General features: G+C 60.6%; 1 protein-coding gene across 1 annotated transcript; it reads right to left on the bottom strand.

Annotated features, from left to right (window-relative positions):
* Positions 1 to 1,781: 1,781 nt before the first annotated feature.
* Positions 1,782 to 15,776, bottom strand: AARS1 (alanyl-tRNA synthetase 1). Its single transcript, XM_075332070.1, has 21 exons — positions 15,698 to 15,776; positions 12,758 to 12,913; positions 7,790 to 7,978; positions 7,568 to 7,713; positions 7,074 to 7,265; positions 6,701 to 6,845; positions 5,976 to 6,121; positions 5,776 to 5,884; positions 5,265 to 5,415; positions 5,060 to 5,184; positions 4,565 to 4,709; positions 4,302 to 4,480; positions 4,053 to 4,166; positions 3,777 to 3,983; positions 3,521 to 3,705; positions 3,339 to 3,447; positions 3,154 to 3,267; positions 2,965 to 3,084; positions 2,798 to 2,884; positions 2,611 to 2,724; positions 1,782 to 2,314 (listed from the first exon to the last, which is right to left on the bottom strand). Exons 2-21 carry the CDS (start codon positions 12,899 to 12,901, stop codon positions 2,129 to 2,131), a joined length of 2,907 nt encoding a protein of 968 aa, XP_075188185.1. The 5' UTR covers positions 12,902 to 12,913; positions 15,698 to 15,776; the 3' UTR covers positions 1,782 to 2,128.
* Between the last annotated feature and the right edge of the window lie 768 nt (positions 15,777 to 16,544).

Here is a 16,544-nt window from a genome sequence, read left to right as displayed (position 1 = left end):
GGAGGGGGCAGAGCGACCGCCGGAAACCAGAGAGAGGAACAAAACAGAAATAATTTTAACAAATTGTGTGCCATGTGACTCATTTGTTCCGCTCTTCACCTTCTGCTCAGTTTGGTTTTCTTTTTCTCACCTGTGAACAAGCAAAAACTCAGTGGAAGCATGCGGCGGCTCAGACTGCTAATGTGTGCGCTAGTGCTGGGCGACTGTCCCGGAGGCACTGCTAGTGTGTGTGTGCGCGCTAGTGCTGGGCGACTGTCCCGGAGTCACTGCTAGTGTGTGTGTGTGTGTGTGTGTGTGTGTGTGCGCTAGTGCTGGGCGACTGTCCCAGAGGCACTGTTAATGTGTGTGTGTGTGTGCTAGTGCTGGGCAACCGTCCCAGAGGCGCTGCTAGTGTGTGTGTGTGCTAGTACTGGGCGACCGTCCCAGAGGCGCTGCTAGTGTGTGTGTGTGTGTGTGTGTGCGCGCGCACACACTAGTGATGAGCAAACGTCCCGGAGGCGCTGCTAATGTGCGTGTGCTAGTGCTGTGTGGGCACGTCTTCTCGGGTGCTCTTTACTTGGGCCGAGCACTTCAGACGCTCTGGAGTCAGTGATTGGCCGGTCGTCTCTCCACCATAAAGAGCGTTTCTGGAAGGTTCCATCTAAAGCTGTTGTGTGATCCCCGGTGAGTCAGATGCGGGGGCTGCGCTGCCGGCTGCATCATGCAGTGACGCAAGACGATGCATTGTGGTCGTTGTTTCAGACAAAACACAGCACCCGAGATCCTCGGCCGAGCACCGCTAATACAAACCCCCCCCCCATAGAGTGCACTCACCCATCACCAGCGTGTGCTGAAAACCATCACAAACCGTCTGAGCCCAAATTACCTGGATCCAAACCAACAACCCGCGACCCCTGCTCTGCTTTATGTACCCGACCTGCTGCACACCACAGCGCGTGCCTGAAGAAGGGTAATCTCCCACCATCAGCATGCGAGGGGCCGCACAGATCTACTCAGGAGCCCCCTTGTTACAGCAGGAACCAGAGTTGTGGAGGGGCTGGACTCATGGGAGGGGGGGGGGAAGGAATTTGCCCTAGTTACCGCAGGGGCTGGACTCGTGGTGGGGAGGGGTGTTTGCCCTCATTACCACAGGGGCCAGACTCGTGGGGAGGGGTGTTTGCCCTCATTACCACAGGGGCCAGACTCGTGGGGTGGTGGGGAGGGGTGTTTGCCCTAGTTACCGCAGGGGCCGGACTCGTGGGGTGGTGGGGAGGGGTGTTTGCCCTAGTTACCGCAGGGGCCGGACTCGTGGGGAGGGGTGTTTGCCCTCGTTACCGCAGGGGCCGGACTCGTGGGGAGGGGTGTTTGCCCTCGTTACCGCAGGGGCCGGACTCGTGGGGTGGTGGGGAGGGGTGTTTGCCCTCGTTACCGCAGGGGCTGGACCCGTGGGGGGTGGTGGGGAGGGGTGTTTGCCCTCGTTACTGCAGGGGCCGGACTCGTGGGGTGGTGGGGAGGGGTGTTTGCCCTCGTTACCGCAGGGGCCGGACTCGTGGGGTGGTGGGGAGGGGTGTTTGCCCTCGTTACCGCAGGGGCCGGACTCGTGGGGAGGGGTGTTTGCCCTCGTTACCGCAGGGGCTGGACCCGTGGGGGGGTGGTGGGGAGGGGTGTTTGCCCTCGTTACTGCAGGGGCCGGACCCGTGGGGAGGGGTGTTTGCCCTCGTTACCGCAGGGGCTGGACTTTTGGGGCCCCGCTTTTAACATCTTCCATTTCGGTGATTTCCTATGACGAAGACACGACAACATTCTGCATCATGTTTTATTGCCGGGACACGGCTTATTCTACATACTTGGTGGTCGCCACGTTGTGCCGCCATACGGGGGCGCGGGTTAGTGAGTGGTGCACCCTACTTTGTTAGCCTCCTCTTGGCTAATCTTCACAGTACCAGAGCAGCTACGTTCTCTACAATCCGCGAGTCTTAGAGTCAATGAAGGATGCACTGTTAAGCAGCGAGAGGGGGAGGGGAGATGAGCCCAGTGCAGGCGCGGTGCCCTCGGGGGCAGGGACGTAACAACACTTTCCATGCCAGGCAGACGCGCGGTCCCAGCAGTGCCGGGCAGAGGACGGAGCAGCTTTCCTGAGTTGCAGCTTTCAGTTCTTCAGGGAGTCGAGCTTCAGTTTGGCGAAGTCTTCAGCGAGTCTCAGCGCTTGGTGGAGGCAGGCGGTGTTCTTACCCGTGGCCTGAGCGGATGTGTCCTTGCCTCCGCCCTTGCCGTCCATCAGGTCGGACACTTGCTGCACCCACTCGTTGGCTTTCAGGCCTTTGTCTGCCGTTTCCTGTGGAAGAAAAGAATCAGTGGTCGTCCGTGGAGGCTTCCACCCCACCCTCCGCCCCGTGCAGCCTGCCCCGTGCAGCCTGCCCTCCGCAACCCCGCCCTCCGCCCCGTGCAGCCTGCCCTCCGCAACCCGCCCCGTGCAGCCTGCCCTCCGCAACCCGCCCCGTGCAATCCGCCCTCCGCAGCCCACCCTCCACAACCCGCCCTCCACCCCGTGCAGCCTGCCCTCTGCAACCCACCCTCCGCCTCGTGCAACCTACTCTGTGCAACCCGCCCTCCACAACCCGCGCAGCGTACCTGCGGGACCTGGCACAGGCAGGTGATTTTTCCAGCTTCATTATCCACAGCAAAGATAATGGCGGCAGTGTCCGGAGACTGAGACTTGAGGAGCTTCAGAGATTCATTCAGAGCCTGCAGGAAAGAGAACAGCTATGAGCAGAGCGATGGCGGCCACCAGACGGCGAGGCTGAGGGTATGAGCGCACCTTGGCCGAGGCCCCGGCTTCCATCTCCAGCACCAGGAGCGGCCGGTTCGGGTTCTCAGTTATCAGCTGCTTGGTTTTCTCCAGAACCTGATCAGACAAACGAGAAGAGCAATAAACCCACACAGACCCATCATGGCCGCCATCAGTGCGCTCAGCGTGGCACTCACTCGCTTCTGTATGTCGGCCTTGCTGGCTCGGTCTAGATCATCCATGGTCTTCTTCAGGGATTTTAGAAGCTCTCGGAGTTCGTCCTTCTGCCACTGAGAGATGACGGCTGTAGCCAGGGTCTGAGGAAGAGCAGGAGGTCAGAGGGGCGGGGCAGAGGGGGCGGGGCAGAGGGGGGCGGGCGGTCCTACCTCGCTGAGGTCAGCAATCTCCTTCTGCACCTCCTTGTTGGGGGCCGTCTGCTGCTTCACTCTGGCTTCCAGTTCAGCTAGTGCCATTTTCAGGGTCTCCTGCCGCCGCCCGGCCTGGAGAGACAGGGAGTCATTGTCTGAGCGGCCATTACCGGCTCGCAAGGACAGAGGAAGGTACAACCCACCTTCTGGGCCTCTGCGCCGGTGAGGGCCACGATCCTCCGGATCCCCTTTGCTATGGCTTCTTCTGTAACAATGACAAATTGTCCAGCATGGCCGGCGTTCTGCAGGTGCCTGGGGGAGAAACCAACGTCAGGGGCCCCGGCCCGGACATCGCCATGTACCTGACCCGTTATCTCCCACTTACGTTCCACCGCAGAACTCCACCGATGTGACGGAGCCTGCGGAGCCAGAGGGGTCAGCCAGCAGCTCCTCCACAGGGATCCCCACAGACACCACACGGACAGGGTCCGGATAGGTTTCATCAAACACCGCGCGCAGACCCTGAATGGCTTTAGCCGCTGCTAATGGACAGTCCAGGGCATAGACGGTCTGTGCAGAGAGAGGCGGGTCAGCAGAGGCGGGGGGCGGTCGGCAGAGGCGGGGTAAGGGGCCGCACGCACCTTGTTCTCCTGGATCAGCCGATTCGCGATCTCCTCGGCTCTGCAGATCTCCTTTGTGCTCATGGCTCCTTTTGCTGTGAAGTCAAATCGGAGTCTGTCTGGAGCGACCAGGGACCCCCTCTGATCCGCCTCCCCGAGGACCGAGCGCAGGGCGAAGTTCAGGATGTGTGTGGCCGTGTGGTTGCTCATAACCGGACGTCGCCTCGTCTGTGAAGAGACTTATTACAAGATGTCCGGACGCGGCAGGTCCTGTAGGAAACGGAGCGGAGCTCTCACCTCGTCCACGTAGAGGCGCACGCGGTCCCCGACCTTCAGGCTGCCGTACACCGTCCCCACATGCAGGATGTAGCCGCCCCGCACCTGCGTGTTCCTGACACTAAACTCCGTTTTCTACAAACAAAAAGGAAAAAGTGTAGCTCAGTCATTACAGCTGAGGACGGACGAGAAGCCACGAGCCGTGGTCACCGGACTCCACCGAGCAGCTGTGAGCCACAGGACGTCACCAGCCGCCACTACCACACTCACATCCTCGCTGCTGTCGTCCTCCCGGACCATGTACCCCTCGTCGTACGTCTGTCCTCCTTGCTCTGCATAGAAGCAGCTCTTGTCCAGGACCAGGCCGCACTCCTGCCCGGTGCTGACCTCCTCCACGAAGGTCTTCTCCCGCCGGATGGCCTTCACAGTGGCCTCCACACCTTCAAACTCTGGGGAATATGAGGACGGTGGTTACCGGCCCACCCGGGATGTACACAGGACCCCGCACAGCGGACACTCGCCCCCCATATTACCATAGACGCCATCAGAACTGGAGGTGTAGTTGTACTTGGGGGAATCGTCAGTCGGCTCCAAACCCCGAGAGCGCAGCTCCTCAATGGCGTAAATATCCAGCATCAGCAGATCCTCGTCTCCTGCGCCCTTCCCCTGCGACTTCAGCTGCAATACACAGGCCGGAGCGAGGATGAGGAGGACCCCAAGAGCGCAGGGGGGAGGACCCCAAGAGCGCAGGGGGGAGGACCCCAAGAGCGCAGGGGGGAGGACCCCAAGAGCGCAGGGGGGAGGACCCCAAGAGCGCAGGGGGGAGGACCCCAAGAGCGCAGGGGGGAGGACCCCAAGAGCGCAGGGGGGAGGACCCCAAGAGCGCAGGGGGGAGGACCCCAAGAGCGCAGGGGGGAGGACCCCAAGAGCGCAGGGGGGAGGACCCCAAGAGCGCAGGAGAACCACAACGTCTCCCTCACACGACAGGGCACAGACCCCATCACACAGCTCCATGGATGAGGCGTTACCTGGGCAGCCTTCCTCTCCTCCTCAAAGCTCTCCATATCCACCCTCAGGCCTCGCTCCTCTGCGATCAGGCCGGTCAGATCCACAGGGAAACCATATGTGTCGTACAGCAGCCAGGCCGTGTCACCTGGGGACGGGGGGGAAGTCCATGTTAGGTCTCAGTACCCCGCCAGTCATGGAGGCTCAGCAAGCTGTGGCTTCTCCTACCAGGGATGGTTTTGTTTTCCCCCAGGGTCTGGATCTTGCGGTCCAGGATGCGGCGCCCCCTGTTGAGGGTTTTCAGGAACTGGGTCTCCTCCTCGTTGATGATGTCCTTCACCATGTCAGGGTCCTTCTTAAGCTCAGGGAAAGCATCTCCCTGAATGGACAGAAGAGGGTGACACTACAGCAGGCGGGCGACACGGCAGCACAGCGGGGGCGGCAATATAGCAGGCGGGCGACACGGCGGATCTACAGCGGGCAGACAGCGCAGGGAGGGCGACACGGCAGCACAGCGGGGGCGGCAATATAGCAGGCGGGCGACACGGCGGATCTACAGCGGGCAGACAGCGCAGGGAGGGCGACACGGCAGAACAGCGGGGGCGGCACTATAGCGGGCGGGCGACACGGCGGATCTACAGCGGGGAGACGGCAGCGTAGCGGGGGCGGCACTATAGCGGGCGGGCGACACGGCGGATCTACAGGGGGGAGACGACAGCGCAGGGAGGGCGACACTTACCAGTGACAGGACGACCACATCAACCAGGGAAGCAAAGAATCCTTTGGCCGCGTTGAGCTTCTCGTGTGCGTATCTCACAGCGCGGCGGAGGATACGACGCAAGACATATCTGCGAGTAAAGACGAGATGAGGCAACTGCGCCACCACAGACGTCCCGACCACGCACCACAGACGTCCCGACCGCGCACCACAAGACTCACCCACGGCCCGTATTGTCCGGTCTGCCACCATCAGCAAGGGCAACCGTGATCGTCCTGGCGTGATCTGCAAGCACTCTGTACGCCATGTCTATGCCGTCCTCATCCTCTGCACCCACCTTGCCAGAATACGGCCTGGCACCGGTGCCCTGCGGGTACAGACACGTGACAGGACCAGACACCACAGAGCCCGGGGTGGAGACTGCGAGCGGGGGCAGCAGGGGAGACGCTCTGGAGGAAAGTGCAGAAATCACAGCCCCAGAAGCAGGACAGTGACGGGGTCCGTACAACGCACGGCAGACTGTACCCCAAGATCCACCTGAGGGTCTTATGGTTTATACTGATCCATGAAAGAGTCAATGGTGAAGACGTCAGACCATGTTTAACCCCTTAATCTCTGCAGATGACAGCCAAATTATTCCACATGAGTGGGGTGGATATCAGTCTAACCCCCCCCCTCCCCAGGACCATCCCACCGCACAATACGTGGGACACCCCTCCCCCCACGAACCAGCACCCCCTTCCCCTCCCCCCCCCCAAAAAAAAAAACAAAAACACACACCACGGCCTACGAGTACCCCCCCCTCAGCACGACACCCGGAACACCCCCCCACAGCACGGCACCCGGGACCCTCCCCCACCCCCCCCCTCCCTCTTCAGCACCTGGGACCCTCCCTTCACAGCACGGCACCCGGAACACCCCCCCCACAGCACGACATCACTTGTACCTTCTGGATGGCGTCAAAGTACGGCACAAAGAGGTCGGTGTCGTAGTTGGACATCTTGGTCTGCAGCACGGACACCAGCCGCTCCAGCCCCATCCCGGTGTCAATACTTTTCTTGGGCAGCAATTTCAGGCTCCCATCACTTTCCCTATAAGAGAACAGCCACGTAGTGTCGGGGGGCTACAGATACAGCGATGGGAGGAAGCGGCCCCCAACTCTATATACAGAAGAATGCACCAGCCCTAGAAGTCCCAGGGCCCGCACCCGCGAGCCCCACCGGAACCAGGGCCCGCACCCGCGAGCCCCACCGGAACCAGGGCCCGCACCCGCGAGCCCCACCGGAACCAGGGCAGTCTCCGCTGCCGCAGTCTGTTACCTGTTAAACTGAATGAACACCAGATTCCAGATCTCCAGCACGTTGGGGTCGTCCATATTCACCAAGTGAGCGGCATCACGGCCCCCGATCCGGTCAAAGTGCATCTCACTGCAGGGTCCGCAGGGGCCCGTGTCCCCCATCTCCCAGAAGTTGTCCTTCATGCTGCCTGGTAGAATGCGGCTCTCTGGAAGCCTGAGAGGAAAAACAGAAGAGTCGTCATTGCCCCAGAGATGCTGCACCCATCCTTTACGAAGAAGTGTCAGCGTCCCCGACACCAGGGGCCCCATTCCCCCGAGCAGTGAGGCGGCGCAGCGTCCCCCACCCCGGGGGCCCCATTCCCCCGAGCAGTGAGGCGGCACAGCGTCCCCCACCCCGGGGGCCCCATTCCCCCGAGCAGTGAGGCGGCACAGCATCCCCCATCCCAGGGGCCCCCCTGAGCAGTGAGGTGGCACAATGTACCCCACCCCTCCAAGACCCACCCAACCCCATCTTACCCCAGGTTGAGCCAGATCTGTTTACATTCCAAGTCTGGATCTAGACCGGCCGCCTCGTTACCACCAAAGTAGGTGACGTACAGGCGCTCAATGTCGATGCCAAACTCCTTGGTCAGAAGGTCCAGGGCCAGTTTACATGCCAGCTCCTGCAGGGGGCAGCACAGGGTTAGTACTCGCAGGGCGGCCATCACTGCGCCCGCTGCACTGGGCACCAGGCCTCACCTTGAAGTAATCTCCAAAAGACCAGGATCCCAGCATCTCGAAGAAGGTGTGATGGTAGACGTCCTTCCCCACGTCGTCCAGGTCGTTGTGCTTCCCCCCGGCGCGGATACACTTCTGAGTGTTGGCGGCGCGGCTCAGCCTGGCCATCGGGTGAGAGGGGTCTATGGTGTTCAGGAAGATCGGCTTGAACTGGAGAAGAAGAGGAGCCGTGTCAGACGTACAGGGGAGAAACACAACCCCCAGCATCCCCTGCAGGGACATCACTACTGCCACCCTCTTTGCCAAACCTGCCCCCCCCCTCTCTCCCCCCCGCTTCTAGTTCACCCACTTTCCCCCTTCCAGTTCATCCACCTCCCTGGGCCACTTACCCCCACCCCCATCACCCCTCTCCTCCAGGACTGAGATCAGGGCTTTATGATGGCCACTCCAAAACATTGACTCTGTGCTCCTCAAGCCCCTGTGTGACCAGTTTGGCAGTAGCTTCCGGTCATTGTCCATTTGGAAGCCCCATTTCTGCCCAAGCTGTAAGCTCCTGGCTGATGTCTTGAGATGTTCTTCAGTATGGCCACAATCTTCTTTCCTCATGATGCATCTATTTTGTGACGTCACCAGTCCCTCCTGCAGCAAAACAACCCCACAACATGATGCTGCCCCCGTGTGTCACAGCTGGGATGATGTTCTTAGGCTTCAAACGTAACGATGGTCATTATGGCCAAACACTTCAATGTTAGTTTCCTCAGACCCCAGGACGTCTCCACATATTAAGGTTTTCGTTCCTGTTGCATTTGCAAACCTTAATCTGGCTTTTTCTGTTTCTTTTGGAGTAATGGCTTCTTCCTGCAGAGTGGTCATTCACCCCATGTTAATACAGGACCCGTGTCACTGTGGATAATGACACAATCTTACCAGCTTCCTCCAGCATCTTCACAAGGTCTTCTGCTTTTGTTGTGTCACTGTGGATAAGGACACAATGTTACCAGCTTCCTCCAGCATCTTCACAAGGTCTTCTGCTTTTGTTGTGTCACTGTGGATAATGACACAATCTTACCAGCTTCCTCCAGCATCTTCACAAGGTCTTCTGCTTTTGTTGTGTCACTGTGGATAATGACACAATGTTACCAGCTTCCTCCAGCATCTTCACAAGGTCTTCTGCTTTTGTCGTGTCACTGTGGATAATGACACAATCTTACCAGCTTCCGCCAGCATCTTCACAAGGTCTTCTGCTTTTGTTCTTGGGTTGATCTGCACAGGTCTGACCAAAGCACATTCATCTCTGGTGCACAGTACCAGTCTCCTTCCTGAGCGGTATGATGGCTGCACATTCCCATCTTCTTTGTACTTGTGTATAAGTGTTTGTACAGATGAATGAAGCATCTTCAGGTGTCTGGAAACTGCACCAAGGATGAACCAGACTTGTGCAAGTCCACAATTCCCCTCCTGAGATCTTGGCTGATTTCTTGTGACTTTCTCATGATGCTGCACAGAGAAGCCGTGTGTATCAGGTGCATTACAATACATCCACAGGTGTGTCTCTAACTCAGATGTTGCCAATAAGCCTATCAGAAGCTTCCAAAGACACGACATCATCATATGGGCGGTCCCATAGTGTATAAAGACACAGTGCTCTTATGTATGGAAACTTCTGACTGTGCAGAAAGTAATAAAAATGCCTGAAAACATTATCTCTCTCATTATTCTGGCATTTGGCAAATAGAAATATTATTGCTTCCTAATTGTCCGAAAACGAGAGAAAACCCCGCAGATGTGTCTGTATAGAGAGCGGAGGGCAAAACCTGCAGATGTGCCTGTACAGAGAGCAGAGGGAAAACCCCGCAGATGTGCCTGTACAGAGAGCAGAGGGGAAAACCCCGCAGATGCGTCTGTATAGAGAGCAGAGGGGAAAACCCCGCAGATGTCTGTATAGAGAGCAGAGGGAAAACCCCGCAGATGCGTCTGTATAGAGAGCGGAGGGAAAACCCCACAGATGCGTCTGTACAGAGAGCGGAGGGAAAACCCCACAGATGTGTCTGTATAGAGAGCGGAGGGAAAACCCCACAGATGCGTCTGTATAGAGAGCGGAGGGAAAACCCCACAGATGTGTCTGTATAGAGAGCAGAGGGGAAAACCCCGCAGATGCGTCTGTATAGAGAGCGGAGGGAAAACCCCACAGATGCGTCTGTATAGAGAGCGGAGGGGAAACCCTGCAGATGTGTCTGTATAGAGAGCGGAGGGAAAACCCCACAGATGCGTCTGTATAGAGAGCGGAGGGAAAACCCCACAGATGCGCCTGTACAGAGAGCGGAGGGAAAACCCCACAGATGTGTCTGTATAGAGAGCAGAGGGGAAAACCCCGCAGATGCGTCTGTATAGAGAGCGGGGGGGGAAAACCCCACAGATGTGTCTGTACAGAGAGCAGAGGGGAAAACCCCGCAGATGCGTCTGTATAGAGAGCGGAGGGAAAACCCCGCAGATGTGTCTGTATAGAGAGCGGGGGGGAAAACCCCACAGATGTGTCTGTATAGAGAGCGGAGGGAAAACCTGCAGATGTGTCTGTATAGAGAGCGGAGGGAAAACCCCACAGATGTGTCTGTATAGAGAGCAGAGGGAAAACCCCGCAGATGCGTCTGTATAGAGAGCGGAGGGAAAACCCCGCAGATGCGTCTGTATAGAGAGCGGAGGGAAAACCCCACAGATGCGTCTGTATAGAGAGCGGGGGGGAAAACCCCACAGATGTGTCTGTATAGAGAGCGGAGGGAAAACCCCACAGATGTGTCTGTATAGAGAGCGGAGGGAAAACCCCACAGATGCGTCTGTATAGAGAGCGGGGGGGAAAACCCCACAGATGTGTCTGTATAGAGAGCGGAGGGAAAACCCCACAGATGTGTCTGTATAGAGAGCGGAGGGAAAACCCCACAGATGCGTCTGTACAGAGAGCGGAGGGAAAACCCCACAGATGTGTCTGTATAGAGAGCGGAGGGAAAACCCCACAGATGTGTCTGTACAGAGAGCGGAGGGAAAACCCCACAGATGTGTCTGTATAGAGAGCGGGGGGGGAAAACCCCACAGATGTGTCTGTATAGAGAGCGGAGGGAAAACCCTGCAGATGTGCCTGTATAGAGAGCGGAGGGACAAACCTGCAGATGTGTCTGCATAGAGAGCGGAGGGAAAACCCCACAGATGTGTCTGTATAGAGAGCAGAGGGGAAAACCCCGCAGATGCGTCTGTATAGAGAGCGGAGGGAAAACCCCACAGATGCGTCTGTATAGAGAGCGGAGGGAAAACCCCACAGATGCGTCTGTATAGAGAGCGGAGGGAAAACCCTGCAGATGCGTCTGTATAGAGAGCGGAGGGAAAACCCCACAGATGTGTCTGTATAGAGAGCAGAGGGGAAAACCCCGCAGATGCGTCTGTATAGAGAGCGGAGGGAAAACCCCACAGATGTGTCTGTATAGAGAGCGGAGGGAAAACCCCACAGATGTGTCTGTACAGAGAGCGGAGGGAAAACCCCACAGATGTGTCTGTATAGAGCAGAGGGGAAAACCCTGCAGATGTGCCTGTACAGAGAGCACAGGGAAAACCCTGCAGATGTGTCTGTATAGAGAGCGGGGGGGAAAACCCCTGCAGATGCGTCTGTATAGAGAGCGGGGGGGAAAACCCCTGCAGATGTGTCTGTATAGAGAGCGGGGGGAAAACCCTGCAGATGTGTCTGTATAGAGAGCGGGGGGAAAACCCTGCAGATGTGTCTGTATAGAGAGCGGGGGGGGGGAAACCCCTGCAGATGTGTCTGTATAGAGAGCGGGGGGAAAACCCTGCAGATGTGTCTGTATAGAGAGCGGGGGGAAAACCCTGCAGATGTGTCTGTATAGAGAGCGGGGGGAAAACCCTGCAGATGTGTCTGTATAGAGAGTGGGGGGGAAAACCTGTAGATGTGTCTGTATAGAGAGCGGCTGGAGTCTTCTGGTTGCACTGTACATGGCTGATGTGATACATCCCTGCAGTAAGTGGTGACCTCTCCTATCCTGGAGATGAGGTGCAGCAGATTCATCCTCAGATCAGGAACAGAACAGACATTTATATTTCACAACTTCCCAAATTCTGATGGAAAATTCACCACATTCTGCCCTGAACGCTGCAGCCCACGTATTGTATGAGTGGCTCCGCAGCGCTGCCCCCCCACGTATTATATATTGTAGGAGCCGCTCCGCAGCGCTGCCCCCCCACGTATTATATATTGTAGGAGCCGCTCCGCAGCGCTGCCCCCCCACGTATTATATATTGTAGGAGCCGCTCCGCAGCGCTGCCCCCCCACGTATTATATATTGTAGGAGCCGCTCCGCAGCGCTGCCCCCCCACGTATTATATATTGTAGGAGCCGCTCCGCAGCGCTGCCCCCCCACGTATTATATATTGTAGGAGCCGCTCCGCAGCGCTGTGCCCCCCCCATGTATTATATATTGTAGGAGCCGCTCCGCAGCGCTGCCCCCCCCACGTATTATATATTGTAGGAGCCGCTCCGCAGCGCTGCCCCCCCCACGTATTATATATTGTAGGAGCCGCTCCGCAGCGCTGTGCCCCCCCATGTATTATATATTGTAGGAGCCGCTCCGCAGCGCTGCCCCCCCATGTATTATATACTGTAGGAGCCGCTCCGCAGCGCTGCCCCCCCATGTATTATATATTGTAGGAGCCGCTCCGCAGCGCTGTGCCCCCCCCATGTATTATATATTGTAGGAGCCGCTCCGCAGCGCTGCCCCCCCATGTATTATATATTGTAGGAGCCGCTCCGCAGCGCTGCCCCCCCATGTATTATATATTGTAGGAGCCGCTCCGCAGCGCTGCCCCCCCATGTATTATATATTGTAGGAGCCGCTCTGCAGAACTGCCCCCCCATGTATTATATATTGTAGGAGCCGCTCCGCAGCGCGGGGGGCCACAGGCCGGACACCACCGCACACAGCGGACACTGACCTGGTTCATGCCGGCGTTGGCAAACAGCAGCGTGGGGTCGTCCAGGGGGACGGTGGCCGAGGAGTGGACGTACGTGTGACCATTCTCCTTGAAGAAGTCGATGAACTTCTGTCGGATGGCGGAAGCTGTCAGTGTCGTCGTCATGGTGACCGTGACCTGCGGAAAAAGACCCCACATTATAAGGCGACCCCCAGAATCAGTCACATCAGGGGGGATGGGGGGGGTGAAGTGCCATGAACCCCAGAATACAGCGAGACCACCGAGATCATAGACCAGCGAAAGCCAGAACCCGAAAGCAGAAATGCCCCCCAAACATCTATATAAGGGGGGGATCCCCATCCCCCCAACCACACACGTCTATGTACAGGGGAGTCCCCAGCATCCCCCTCTATACCGGGGATAATTCCCCCCCAAACCCCGGTTTCTATTCCCCTCCCCCCAGACATTCAATCCTCTCCCTCCCCGGGGTCGGTTCCGTCCCCGCACCCTCACATGCCGGCTCCGCACCCTCACATGCCGGCTCCGCACCCTCACATGCCGGCTCCGCACCCTCACATGCCGGCTCCGCACCCTCACATGCCGGCTCCGCACCCTCACATGCCGGCTCCGCACCCTCACATGCCGGCTCCGCTCCCCCCGGGCTGGCTCCGCACCCTCACATGCCGGCTCCGCACCCTCACATGCCGGCTCCGCACCCTCACATGCCGGCTCCGCACCCTCACATGCCGGCTCCGCACCCTCACATGCCGGCTCCGCACCCTCACATGCCGGCTCCGCACCCTCACATGCCGGCTCCGCACCCTCACATGCCGGCTCCGCTCCCCCCGGGCCGGCTCCGCACCCTCACATGCCGGCTCCGCACCCTCACATGCCGGCTCCGCTCCCCCCGGGCCGGCTCCGCACCCTCACATGCCGGCTCCGCACCCTCACATGCCGGCTCCGCACCCTCACATGCCGGCTCCGCACCCTCACATGCCGGCTCCGCACCCTCACATGCCGGCTCCGCACCCTCACATGCCGGCTCCGCACCCTCACATGCCGGCTCCGCACCCTCACATGCCGGCTCCGCTCCCCCCGGGCCGGCTCCGCACCCTCACATGCCGGCTCCGCACCCTCACATGCCGGCTCCGCTCCCCCCGGGCCGGCTCCGCACCCTCACATGCCGGCTCCGCTCCCTCACATGCCGGCTCCGCTCCCTCACATGCCGGCTCCGCACCCTCACATGCCGGCTCCGCACCCTCACATGCCGGCTCCGCTCCCCCCGGGCCGCTCCGCTCCCTCAAATGCCGGCTCCGCTCCCCCCGGGCCGCTCCGCTCCCTCACATGCCGGCTCCGCTCCCCCCGGGCCGCTCCGTTCCCTCACATGCCGGCTCCGCTCCCCCCGGGCCGCTCCGTTCCCTCACATGCCGGCTCCGCTCCCCCCGGGCCGGCTCCGCACCCTCACATGCCGGCTCCGCTCCCTCACATGCCGGCTCCGCTCCCCCCGGGCCGCTCCGCTCCCTCAAATGCCGGCTCCGCTCCCCCCGGGCCGCTCCGCTCCCTCACATGCCGGCTCCGCTCCCTCACATGCCGGCTCCGCTCCCCCCGGGCCGCTCCGCTCCCTCACATGCCGGCTCCGCTCCCCCCGGGCCGGCTCCGCACCCTCACATGCCGGCTCCGCACCCTCACATGCCGGCTCCGCTCCCCCCGGGCCGCTCCGCTCCCTCAAATGCCGGCTCCGCTCCCCCCGGGCCGCTCCGTTCCCTCACATGCCGGCTCCGCTCCCCCCGGGCCGGCTCCGTTCCCTCACATGCCGGCTCCGCTCCCCCCGGGCCGGCTCCGTTCCCTCACATGCCGGCTCCGCTCCCTCACATGCCGGCTCCGCTCCCTCACATGCCGGCTCCGCTCCCCCCGGGCCGCTCCGCTCCCTCACATGCCGGCTCCGCTCCCTCACATGCCGGCTCCGCTCCCCCCGGGCCGGCTCCGCTCCCTCACATGCCGGCTCCGCTCCCTCACATGCCGGCTCCGCACCCTCACATGCCGGCTCCGCTCCCCCCGGGCCGGCTCCGCACCCTCACATGCCGGCTCCGCACCCTCACATGCCGGCTCCGCTCCCCCCGGGCCGGCTCCGCACCCTCACATGCCGGCTCCGCACCCTCACATGCCGGCTCCGCACCCTCACATGCCGGCTCCGCTCCCCCCGGGCCGCTCCGCTCCCTCACATGCCGGCTCCGCTCCCTCACATGCCGGCTCCGCTCCCTCACATGCCGGCTCCGTTCCCTCACATGCCGGCTCCGCTCCCTCACATGCCGGCTCCGCACCCTCACATGCCGGCTCCGCTCCCCCCGGGCCGGCTCCGCACCCTCACATGCCGGCTCCGCTCCCCCCGGGCCGGCTCCGCACCCTCACATGCCGGCTCCGCACCCTCACATGCCGGCTCCGCACCCTCACACGCCGGCTCCGCTCCCCCCGGGCCGGCTCCGCACCCTCACATGCCGGCTCCGCTCCCCCCGGGCCGGCTCCGCACCCTCACATGCCGGCTCCGCACCCTCACATGCCGGCTCCGCACCCTCACATGCCGGCTCCGCTCCCCCCGGGCCGCTCCGCTCCCTCACATGCCGGCTCCGCACCCTCACATGCCGGCTCCGCTCCCCCCGGGCCGCTCCGTTCCCTCACATGCCGGCTCCGCACCCTCACATGCCGGCTCCGCTCCCCCCGGGCCGCTCCGCTCCCTCACATGCCGGCTCCGCTCCCCCCGGGCCGCTCCGCTCCCTCACATGCCGGCTCCGCTCCCCCCGGGCCGCTCCGCTCCCTCACATGCCGGCTCCGCTCCCTCACATGCCGGCTCCGCTCCCCCCGGGCCGGTTCCGCTCCCCCCGGGCCGGTTCCGCTCCCCCCGGGCCGGTTCCGCTCCCCCCGGGCCGGTTCCGCTCCCCCCGGGCCGCTCCGCCGCCTCTTTACCTCCGGGGTCTCCTCCTGTCGCTTCTTCGGCTTTTCACGTTGTCTCCTCTTGGACAGAAACCGCTGACAGAAGCCCCGCCCTAACTCGGCGGTGATTGGCTTACATGTGCTGGTTGTACGATTCTATTGGGCGACTCAGCTGCCAGTCATCTAAAACGAGGCTCCCGGCTGATGCAACTGGGGAGACACAAGGCGCAGTGGTCATGTGACAGGGGGTGATCCGGGCGGGAGCGAGGAGCGGAGGGGGCGCTGAGGGGGGCGCTGAGGGGGGCGCGAACAATCCATGGACCAGCAGAGGGCGCTGTGTACGAGCCTGTCACACATGTCCCGAGAGGATGAGATACAGCCGGGGTACACAGCAGATGAGATACAGCCGGGGTACACAGAAGATAAGATACAGCCGGGATACACAGAGGACGAGATACAGCCGGGGTACACAGAAGATGAGATACAGCCGGGATACACAGAGGACGAGATACAGCCGGGGTACACAGAAGATGAGATACAGCCGGGATACACAGAGGACGAGATACAGCCGGGGTACACAGAAGATGAGATACAGCCGGGGTACACAGAAGATAAGATACAGCCGGGGTACACAGAAGATGAGATACAGCCGGGGTACACAGAAGATGAGATACAGCCGGGATACACAGAAGATGAGATACAGCCGGGGTACACAGAAGATGAGATACAGCCGGGGTACACAGAAGATGAGATACAGCCGGGGTACACAGCAGATGAGATACAGCCGGGGTACACAGAAGATGAGATACAGCCGGGGTACACAGAAGATGAGATACAGCCGGGGTACACAGCAGATGAGATACAGCCGGGGTACACAGGA

The sequence above is a fragment of the Anomaloglossus baeobatrachus genome, unplaced genomic scaffold (assembly GCF_048569485.1).
Source record: "Anomaloglossus baeobatrachus isolate aAnoBae1 unplaced genomic scaffold, aAnoBae1.hap1 Scaffold_173, whole genome shotgun sequence".
Lineage (NCBI taxonomy): Eukaryota > Metazoa > Chordata > Amphibia > Anura > Aromobatidae > Anomaloglossus > Anomaloglossus baeobatrachus.
Note: the sequence above shows the minus strand (reverse complement) of the source record. Positions and strands in the feature narration are given on the sequence as shown.